Genomic DNA, 11920 nt, shown 5'->3' on the forward strand with positions numbered 1-11920 from the left:
CGGACAGGGTAATGCTAGAATCAAGTGTACAAACAAAGCAGAGGAGCAGAACTGTATTGCTGATAATATACAGTAGCCCTACTATACTCATCCCCTGCAGTCTGCTGTAGACACTGGATTTATTTTATACCTCTGATCACCATGCCCACTTTAAGAACCAAATTGTGTCAGCTATGCGTTCAGAAATATAAAATCTCACAAGAACAACATTCACATTGGTTGTTTAGGGGTAAGGGAACAGCGAGGAACTGTTTCCCATGATTTCACTTAAATGAACAGGTGTTAAGCTGCATGATCATTATTTGTAATTACTTTAGGTATAGCATGAGTAAACATGATGCAACGAGAGCTCAACTACTCTAACCAGGCTTCTACCCATAGTAAAAGTGATTCAGAAAAAACAGTATGCGCAAAGTAGCCTTTATGAAAATATATGACATATGAAATCACTGTCCTACAAAAAAGCTCAGCTATGAAAAGTGCTGATAAAACTAGTAATCTAAATTAAAATAGAATTTAACAAGGGAGGGAGGTCGCTGTGTCTCGCTGCTAGCTCCAGCTTGAAGCTTGCAAAGGCTTAGAGCCTGGTTTTTAATACAGGATCATCAACATGATTCTGCAGCAGGTTTCAGAGTGGTTCTCTACTGTTCATCATAGGCAAAATCCTGGCTCTCAAGATGTGGAAAACAGGTAGAAGTAAACTCTTCTCAGCAATAAGGCATGCAAGTAGGATGACTGGACAAGGGCTCCCATCACTGCTGAAGTCGTACAGTCCCTCTTACAAAGAGTTCAGCATTGTCATCCAGCATAACACTAGGTCATGACTTTTTTAAGTGGGCACAGGCTGGCACAGAGTCAGACTGTCTAAGGAGATGCAGACATGAAAATACATATATGTGGGCACAGAAGAGGGAGACCGTAGGAAAATGTGTATTTGGAGCAAGAAGATTGCCTCTGTTTAAATGTCCCAGGGACACAATAAAACAAGATGTCGCACAAGGCACAATGGCAAAGACGCCTAGACAGGTAGATGGTTGGGAATGTTTACCAGAGATTGGTAATGTTTCAGAACTGCTCAACATTAAAAGGTTAGAGATAAAACAAACTAGATTAGATAATCAAGTAACTGCCTATCAACACATCAATGAACTGCACTGCAACACCAAATTAAGTATTACACAATCAGACTATTAGCACACCAGTTAACCAAATACAGGATTACACAACTAAATATTCAAATGGAACACTACAGATATAACAGTGAGTTACAACAAAGGCGTCACTACAGTAAAAGAGGTATTCCGATTCCTGCAGCAAGTGAATTACTGGCATCGAGTAGTTCACACAGGCTAAACGTGCACACCCACATGCATCACAGTAAAAAGCAAAACAATAACAAGGATTAGTAAGCGCAACAAATTTGGCTAGTGTGCTGAATGTATGCTACAATACACATATTATGCAACAAAGTATTTTAAATGGTAGGCCTACTTTTATATCACAAGAACGGCCTAATGTTATTTCAGTGGCACAGTGGAAAAGCGTGTAAATGCCCACAATATGCCTGTGTCCTGTACAACTGATGCAGGGCATTAGCACCCGGGAACAGGCAGATTAAACTGTCTGTATCCAAACAATAAGGAGACATACCTACTGCTTTTGTTCATGAATGTAAACGATCATGCTCCTAAAAGGGAACAATGTCAGGAGATTTTCTGTGTCAGTTGTAACACGGAATAATGGGTGGTTTGGTCATAACTCTCAGAGGTATAAAGTTTTTAGGTCTCGCGTGGCGTACTGCGCACATGCGCAGTCGAGCTCGCAAGATTTTATGAGATAGAGAGAATATCACTAGCGAGGTTAAGCCCCGCCCCTCTTCTCCATTGGCTGGAATCCTAAACAGTGGCCAGCCATTAGAGAAGAGGTCCTAGTGACGTTCTCCTTTTTCGTTAAGCCCCGTCCTTCTCAGATTGGGTTCCTTGACTTACTGCTGAAGAAAAAGGTTCCTTATCTTCTTTATGGGTCCAGATGACCCCTTAAATAAGATAAGGAACCTTTTACCCCAGCAGGAAGTCACGGCACCCAGTCTGAAAGGGATGGGGCTTCCCAAGGGCACCAAGCCAACGAGGCAACAAAGCTGTTGTCTACACTTGCGCTGCACTGGAAATCTGGGAGGTTAGAGGGCCAGCCACAGTCCTCAGGGAGTTTCTTCGGAAGGGCCTAGCCATTGGCACACACAGACCTGCTGCCAACAATTTGTCTCCGGTTTATCAAAGAAACGGGATTGCCTCAGTTCTCGTCCATTCGCCTCCCTGCAGGAGCGAAGCGAGACTGCAAAAGTTTCTTGTGTTACAGGCCAGCAGATTTTAGGGAAGCAACCGTGAGCAGCTGCTCTGGCCTGGAGGGGGAGGCCTGGAAATGCTTTCTCTGAGCAGAAGGGGGAGGAGGCTCGGGGACACACTGATCTGTAAAGGTCCTGACAGGAATGCAGAGAAAATGCCTCGAAGGGTGCAGAGGCCCCTGCTCAATAGCCCTGAAAGTGCACTAGTCGGGCTCTGCTGTGTGCCTCCAGCCACTTTCAGCTAAGGAACAATTGTGTCAGCGCAGGGGGGCTGCATCTCACACAGCCGCTCGCTGCACACAAGGCCACGTGAAGGTGGGTCTATTTCCTTTCTTGTGGAAAACTTTGCTTGTTCTTTTTAATTAGATTTTTTTTGTTACTGCATAATGAAAGTCATAAAACTCTTTATCTTACCTGATCGCCCCCAGTACATATATTTGGCCCCCGAGGGAGTCTGCTCGCAGACAGACACACCCGCGCGCACAGCGGGCATGGCCGCCCCCGGGCTGGCTCATTGGCCGGGCCCTTGGCACGGGTGGGCATCTGAAGGGGTCTAAAGACCCATACAGACGGGGCTCGTTTACGGCATCGAACCTGAATTATGCGGCAGAACCCACATTTATTTAACCTTCACAAGGTAATGCGCTGTTTCCCGCGGAGCTAAAACTGTATGGGTGAAGCAGGCAAACTTTTGTTCTCTTACTTTTATTTGAACCAATAAATTATTTTAGGCTAGAAAAAGAAGTCGAGAAACTTTTACCGTAAACCGAGGGTGGGAAGAACCGGGGACGAATCATTTGTGTTGTAAACACATATATTAGTGGGGGAGGCTCCCGCAATGTCATCTGTGTTGAGGTTCCGGGACAATTGTAAGTGGTGTTTTCGACTCGCACGAATATGGTCGAGTCTGGTATCTATGAACCGCAAATGATGAGTTTAGTGGGTGTACGCGTTTTCGCTGTGCTAGCCTAAACCGTTTGTTTGTTTCGTGGGTTTCTTCATCTGAACCCACGGGTTCCATCTTAGATATGGCATCCATTTTGTTTCTTGCCCTCAAGTAGCCAGCGAACGGACGCTGTCCGCTTCGCGACCCTGGGATCCCCAAGCTCTTGCGGAAGACATGTTTCCTTTGAAGGTGTCTTTATGATGAGGGGGATGACACCGCAAGGCAGATGGCCACGCCCGAGGCTCATCTTGCCGTGTCGGTCTATTGTCTTAGTTGTGCATTCATTAGGCACGTCTCCTTTGATGCCTACAACTCGTGTTTTCTGATGCCACCCCTTTTACACCCTTTCCGATCTGTTCACTGTTCTCGTCTTCCTCTGCACCTGTTTCTGTCTTTTCTTCGATTCATTTACTGTTGATTGGAATGTACTAATGGTGGGAAGATGTACTTTTACAGTTGGGAACTGCCAAATGCTACTGTAATTATGTTCCGGGCCCTGAATACATGTAAGCGACCCCATGTGATCTTTACGATGGGAACCAGGTTGTAAACCTTTGTGCACCATGTTATCCTATGCCCAAAAACTGTATAAGAAGAGCGATCCACAGATACAATTTGAAGCAGACTCCTCGAATTTGCACATGTTGTACTTCCTGTGACTTCTGTGTTCCCTGCAGTAATAAACCTCGAATCTTTGGCGCCGAAGGAAGTGTCCCGTGTCTCTTTCATTTGTACGCCGGAACAGGTTACCCACGAAGGTTTTAGGTGTTATCCCTGGCACCGCTGGGTCTTAGAAAAACCCAGTCCTTCAGTGTGCCCACAAGACGTGTTCAGCTTCTTTTTTCCAGCTAAACCAATTTAAACAAAATTCCAGAGGTGTTAACACCCAAGCGTTGTTTTTAAATTCGACTTAAAAATCTCAGTAGGTTTTAAACATTTCTAAATTGTTTCTGTGATTAATGAAAACGGGCTGTCCCACACACATCGGTAAATATGCACACACAGACTGACACACATGTAGCAGATAAGAAAAACTCACATGTCACAAGATTTATGCCGCTGTCACTCTGCGCTTTTCACGGCACCAGCCCCCGGGCGCACCCTGACTCCCGCATATGTGTTCCCTGACCCCCACCCCAACCAGCTTCTACTCCGCCAGGACCAGCAACTGACTTAACATATTGTGTTTGATACTTTAACTTGCATATTGAGGTGTGCTTTTCAGTTCCCTAATGTAAACATGCCTGCTTTAAAACACACACCGTGCAATACGTAGAATACCACAGTGACTGATACTGCTAATGCGCAGGCATCACGCGCGTGTCTAACACAGTCAGTTTGAGACTAAAGAGGCGACTGGCTTTTAGGTTTATCCCACCCTCCCCGGGGAGCTACTGCGCGAATAATGGACCATAAGGGAGGCATGGCAGCAGGGAACAGGAGCATGCCAACTGGCAGGTGGCACCGTGGACCGTCTGCACATTCTTGCCTAGAAATCCCCGGCACACCCCGAAATGGTAGATGGCAGCCCTTGCCCCGCAGCTGCCCTCGGCTGCTGCTCAGCAGCCCACAGAGAGCTCTCCATATGCTGCAATTAAGCAGGTCTTGGGTCAGAACGGCAGCCTCTTCACCACTCTAGCCGGCCACTTTCTGTTACTGGTACCCGAAGCGCCATTCGTCCCCGATGGTGGTGGTAGCTTCAAACCTTCAAAATTTTTATATAAAGTTAAACCCTATCCATCACCTCACCACAGGCCCCCCCCCCCCCCCCCAACGTGCTTCATGAAATAGAGGTTGGGTCTTATTACTGCTCAAATATAAATGAATTAGTTTGTATCAGTTGCAGTTACATATGGTAACTGTTCTGTGTAGGGCTGTCCTTGTTATGTAAGCACAATGAGATATTTTTAACAATTGTTTGTTGGTTAAGATTTTTTCTTATCAATATGTGTTTCTAACTGTTTTTTTAAAAAACATGTTTTACAGATTGCATGTGGCTCCTGATGAAGGCGTTCTGACAACGCCGAAACGCGCGTCGATAAATTGTATTGTTTGCCACCTATGTTTTAAGCATTTTTTTTGTAAAATTGTGTTACGAATTTTTCTGCCATACATAATTTTGTGTATTTTAACATTGTAGTGAATATGTTCTTGTATAAACTTTTGAGAATGTAATTTTATTAATAAATCGAATTTGTTAAATTTTTAATTGAATTCTGTGCTTTACATATTGGTCCCTTCCCCAGTTGTATTATCAAATGCTTTATTCTCTTCACACATGGTAGCTTCAAACCTGCCATAAACAAAAGCTGCACTGCACTCTTGTATTCAAGAGGCTAAGTGGCTTGCAGCCTGTCCCTATCCGAGAGCGCCGGCACCGCGAGGGACAAAGGCCTTGGTCCAGCTCCCCTCCTGAAGCCAGCCTTGCAGTGTAGCAGGAAATCCGACTGTGCAGTGCAGCTAAAGGATCCAGGTGTGCGCTGCAGCTAAAATACTCAGACATTGCAGGTGGGGGCGCAGCCATGCCTTGAAAACTAAGAGATCCGTCCGTGCAGTGCTCTCGCCTGGAAGCCCAGCCTAGACAATGGATCCAGCAGTGCAGCCGAGAATCCAGGTGTGCACTGCAGGACTGGGGGAGCAGAGGTGTTATGCAATCAGAGAATCACGCTGGGAAAGGGACGCACAAACAGGGGGCGCAGTTTCCAGGAATCCAGGTGTGCGGTGCCAGAAGTGGCTCCTTACAATGCACCCAAGCATTCCATCTTTGTGGTGTGGCCTTGGAGAGCAGCCAAGCAGTGCAGCAGCCAGAGGGTCCTAGCTGCCTACACAGTGCATTCACTTTTTGCAGTGATTCTGAGAGTGAGCTCTTCACTGTAAGCAGAATGCATGTGGGTGTACATGGAGCTAGTGACGATAGCGCCTGCCCTCCACCTCTCGCCGCCTCTTGGACTGTGCACTGGCAGCACTGCCTCCGCATTGGAGCCGGGGCAGGCCTGCTCACCGAGCCGTGTCTGAAGCCTCTACCGCGTTGGTTGCCAGGGTGGTCTCACCCGAAGCCTCGCGTGCTGATTGGATGATACGTGAGACTGGTCGTCATCACGTTCCTGAAACCCTATACAGGTAAGTCGACTCTTTCTGTGGTCGCGATGTGCTAAACGTGGGCTCTATACTTGGCCGTTTTTCTACCGCCACCACCGGTATTCACCGCTGAAGGTGACAATCTGCTCAGCACCCATCACCCTCGGCCCTCCCCGCAACCTCCCTTGCAAGAACCCCTTCACCCCTCACAGACAGCGCCTGCCATGTCTCCTGAGCACCCGCAGACACCACCCATCCGGCCTCTGAAGGATGAAAGGCATTGGCATTATGACTACTCCTCCCCCCCATTCCCCCAGCCGCAACGGTCCCCTCTGGCTACGGCCTCGCCCTTCCATCCGTCCTGCCACCAGACCCCTCACTACCTCCTCCCTAGCTGTCCAATTCACCGTCCCTCCCTCACTGCACACCTTGGCGCACCTCCGTCCCAACCCCCAATCCGTTTCCTGCATCCTCACCACGAACCTCCAGCAGAAATGCGGACCTCCCAGCACTCCCCCTAACTTAACAATTTAACTACTCGCTGCCTCCTCCCCAGGCTGCCTAAACACAGTGTTCCCTCTTGCCCCTTTCCACATGAGCCCTCCGAGGAACCTCCTGGCAGGATTCATCCCTTAAATGATCTGGGTACGGTGCACGAGAGGGTGGCCGGGAACGCCTTATTTAATAGCACTGATGTCTTGGATCTTTGAGCGCTTCTCTATGCATGTAGTGCAGGGACTCCCCTTTATGCCTCACTTGGAAATCGGAAACTGCCCAGGCTTTCAAAACCTGAAAGAGATGGCAAAGACAGCGGAGTGGATTGCAAGAAGGTACTGGGAACTGAGTGATTTATATGTAGGAGAAGTGTGTATTTCAGTTGAGGAGGCACAGTAAAAGCTCACGGCTGTTCGAGGTCCTTTTTTAACATTTACCAAGGTGCACACCAACCCTCCCAGAAACGATCACAATGAAAGTCCGCCATTTCACTCATTGAGTCATCTTTCCTTTTAGTCATCCATCCATCAATTCGTTCACACCATCATCTATCCATACACTACTCCACTCATCTATCCATACCACTTGCACTCACCCACCCATCCTTTCACTCATCCTTCTGCTCAGCCACCCAGTCATCCATCCATTTACTCTTACACTCATCCATCCATCCATCCATGCTTTCACTCATCTGTCTATCCACTCGCTAATCACTACTACTCTACTATTCACTCTGTACTGCTCACTCTCCACTACTCACCCTCTACTACTCTCTACTCACTCTCACCTCAAATTATCTTTATTACTCACTCTCTACTACTCACTACTACTCACTCTCTACTACTCTCTACTCACTCTACTACTCTCAACTATGCTCTACTCACTCTCTACTATCCACTCTCTACTATCTACTACTCACCCTCTACTACCCCAATACGCTCTACTACTCACCCTCTACTACTCCAAAACTCTCTACTACTCACTCTACTAGTCACTCTCTACTACTCTACCTCTCACTACCTCTATGCGCACACACATGCATATATATATATATCCATACTAATATAATAAAGAGAGAGCCCAACCCTTTGAGGCGGGTAATCTCAGGAACCACAGCACCAATCACAACACCCAATACAGCGTTGGAAAGGGCAGTTGCAGCAGAAGGACATAGGCTATGCAGACGCCCACCATATACATTTAAAAGGTAAAAGAACCGTGCCAGCAAAGTAGTCCCTTGTGGGCGTGTCTGCGTTGTGCTGTGGGCGTGTGCTGGGGGCGTTACAAACGCTGGGGGCGTGTGGTGCGTTCCGCCCTTCATGCCATGTCTCATATCGTGCGCTAATCCCACCCTGCTCCTTTTAAATACCCCTGCACCCCATAATCATAACCCACCCTTACTCCTTAAAATACCCCAACACCCTTAAACACTAACCCATCTTAACCCTATAAATATACCCTGTACCCCAAAACCCAAACCTATACCTATACCCTAAAAATATCCCTGTACCCCAAAACCCAAACCTAGCCCTGAACCCTATAAATACCCCTGTACCCCAAACCTACCCCTGAACCCTAAAAATACCCCTGTACCCCAAAAACTAGCCCTGAACCCTAAAAATACCACTGTACCCCAAAACCCAAACCTAGCCCTGAACCCTAAAAATACCCCTGTACCCCAAAACCCAAACCTACCCCTGAACCCTTAAAATATACCCCTGTACCCCAAAACCCACACCTACCCCTGAACCCTAAAAATACCCCTGTACCGCAAAACCCAAACCTAGCCCTGAACCCTAAAAATAACCCTGTACCCCAAAACCCAAACCTACATCTGAACCCTAAAATGCCCATGTACCCCAAAACCCAAACCTAGCCCTGAACACTAAAAATACCCCTGTACCCCAAAACCCAAACCTACCCCTGAACCCTAAAAATACCCCTATACCCCAAAACCCAAACCTAGCCCTGAACCCTAAAAATACCCCTGTACCCCAAAACCCATACCTATGCCTAAACCCTAAAACTACCCCTGTACCCCATAACCCAAAACTATATCTGAACCCTTAAAATACCCAAACACCCAAAACATATACCTCAGTACCCCAAAACATATACCCCTATACCCATACTTACCTTATCCAAACATTAAAAAAAACATGCTTTTACCATTCATGCATTTACAACTAATTTCGTTGTAAATGTATGCGTTGTAAAAGCATATAAAATGTAATGCCATGCGTTATAATGGCATTGCGGAGTCATGGTACTTTCGTAATGAAAGTATGCGGAGTGATGGTATGAGGAAAAAAAGTTGCGGAATAATGGGTGTTTACCCTCCCCCGGTAAGTACATTGGTGGCACGGCGCCCACATCTCCAGCAAAATACTCATATTTTTTCACCACCCATTTGAAAAATGCACAGGTCTCTCTCATTGATGGCCAGCACAGACATACACTTTTAGACACACCTCCGGCCACAAGTTCTAGAATTGGGAACTTTAGAGCTGGGGAGCTACGTTCGAAGCTCGGCATCAGCTCAACATCCTGTGATTCCAGGCAAATCGCTTTGTCTCCCCGTGCCTACCACAAATGAATGTGTTCTTCTGTAATGTAAATTGTGCTCATGCCACGTTGTCGAGTTTGCGCTATATAATATTGCAAGGAAAAATAAAGTAGGGAAACTCGAGTTCACACACTACTGAACGCGCACTCTTACGTGCATCAGCAGTACACTGTGAATCGAAGCGTTTCACAGGCCTGTCACAGATAAGAAATGCTCTCAAAACAAAATCCTACAAAACAATATAGTACTGGCCGACAGCAATTCATACCCGGACAACGTCGGGACGGGCTGCTAATATATATATATACACACACACACACACACACATTTATTTATATGTATGTGCCACCTTTAATTTATGTTTTGGTTTTTGAAACATAAATAAATTGCATTGTTAGTTGCAATGTCAATAGCTCAAACTCGAGTAAATACGTGACCTATTGCATTGCAAATGCAATAGGTCTCGCATTTGCGAGAGATTAAGCTATTGGCATGGTAAATTACAATGCCATTTATTTATCTGTTTTCAAAACCAACACATAAATAAAAATTTTGTCATTTACAATGCCAATAGCTCTAACTTCTGCAAAGGCGAGACCGTTGCATTGTAAATGCTTGTTTGATAGGGAACCATAATTCCTACCTATGCACTTCCCATGGTGTTTAAAAACTACATCATTTGTGCTTCATACAAATAAAATGACACATGACGTTACCATAGACAGTGCCAGATACAAACAATGGCATAGAATATACAGGTAGAGGTGAGCAAAGTTGACACTCTTCATCACTACCCAATAGCGACAAAAAATAAAACATTATGGATCATTCATGACAAGAGAGAAAGGCTGGGGGCTGGCGCTTCTTGGCAGCCATCCACCACAACCTCAGCACTGAACCTACCCCCCACCACCACAGAATGATTCACACACGTGTGTCCTGGTCCAGATGTACCCTGAAGCCCCACCCCTGCTGCACTGTAGCAGCAGCCGTCCTGAGGACCTACTAACCTTCAGTGAAGACTGCAGACTTTAACTTCACGATTTCCTGCTTCAGAAGTCTAGCAGCATCCAGTAGTTGAGTTGGGGCAAGTGGCTACCGTTAATAATATTCCAAACCCTTGATGATATTTGAACGTGAAGTGTTTAATTCATTTATCATAAGTACACAAACAATTCATGTTGAAGCCCAAAAAGATAATTCTGTGCCAGTTCATTTCCCATTGAAAGACATTTTACAATCCACCCACATGCCCAAGTGGATGGTTTTGTGCCAACACATTTCGCAAATAAAATGCTGAAGCCTGAGCCTAGCAGCTCTCAGCTCCTGAGGGAATATTGTCGGACACCAGCACCGGTATGATCTGCGCAACGGCTATTAGTTCTCTGCAATCTGAAGAACTGCTATCTGGCATCAAATTATGCTGTTGTTGGCCTAAAGTGCTAAGATCCATCTAATTTGTTGGATATGCATTTGCTCCAGTCTGAAAGAGCTCTGCGCTTTTTACCTCCACTTATCACCTCCAGTGTTTTAAGTAGAAGAACAATGACTTAAAAAGCAAGATATTAACCCTTTGATTTCTGTGAAGCTCCAATGAATCACTGTTGAAAGCTCTAGTACCCAATGTAAGCAATTTGAACTACAAAACAAAACACTACAAAACAAAACACAACAAACACACAAAGTACATTTTACTTCCCTCACTAATCAACGAAACACAAAACTTTGATTTTAAATTTTCAATAATTGACTTTTAAAGATGAAGCCATATGCTAAACTCTAGCATGTTGCTTTGCATTTTTACTCTTACGGAATGGTCTTTTTTGTTGGCATATTACAATGATTTATTGGAAGGTACCAATCATTTGTACTAGGTTCCGTTCAAGCTAAGGATACCAGTTTAATGTTTAGCCTCCTCTTTCAAATTCCTTGACATTTACATAGCATTTTACATGTGTCCGTTTAGCTTTTTAATGTTTATACACTTTATTCACTCTTAAAAGCGGAAGTAAAAACACATGTGCAGCTGACAATCGCGTACACGTGTCTTTAAAAGCAGTCTCACATCCCGCTTACGCCGGAGCTCAAGCTCTGGTAAAACGTGATTCTTCAGGGCATTAAATCAATCATCCCTGACGCGATTCTCGAGCGCATTACCCGTTCTGATGCTGGCAGGAGTCTGGGCCCATCTGCTGGTGTTTATGGTCACTCATGCTGTCTCTACCACTGCCCTAAGGAAGCGAGACACAATTCTATAAAAGCGCGAAAGAGTTCAAGTCAGACTCAGATTGTTGAACAAGCCCTATTCGCTTTGAATAAAACGGCCGAAACAGGCAGTCTCCCACATGATGACGATGATGGGCGAGACAATAATGTAAATTAAAGACTTCCGTTGCTAGATTTCTGCACACAGCTGAATAGCTTTTGTTACAGTAATTGTATTTATATAGCGCTTACTTACACGCTATCCGGAACCTAAGATTGTTGGTTAAGA

At 45.6% G+C, this 11920-nt stretch overlaps 1 protein-coding gene across 1 annotated transcript in view; it reads right to left on the bottom strand.

Annotated features, from left to right (window-relative positions):
• The window catches only part of DCTD (dCMP deaminase), a 231273-nt gene extending 219568 nt beyond the window's left edge, over window positions 1-11705 (bottom strand). The window contains exon 1 of the mRNA XM_086962464.1: window positions 11584-11705. Within this exon, the coding sequence (XP_086818590.1) occupies window positions 11584-11639 (56 nt within the window). The 5' untranslated portion in view covers window positions 11640-11705. The remainder of the gene's footprint in view (window positions 1-11583) is intronic.
• Window positions 11706-11920: the final 215 nt, after the last annotated feature.

The sequence above is a fragment of the Lissotriton vulgaris genome, chromosome 3_1 (genome assembly GCF_964263255.1).
Source record: "Lissotriton vulgaris chromosome 3_1, aLisVul1.2, whole genome shotgun sequence".
Taxonomy (NCBI): domain Eukaryota; kingdom Metazoa; phylum Chordata; class Amphibia; order Caudata; family Salamandridae; genus Lissotriton; species Lissotriton vulgaris.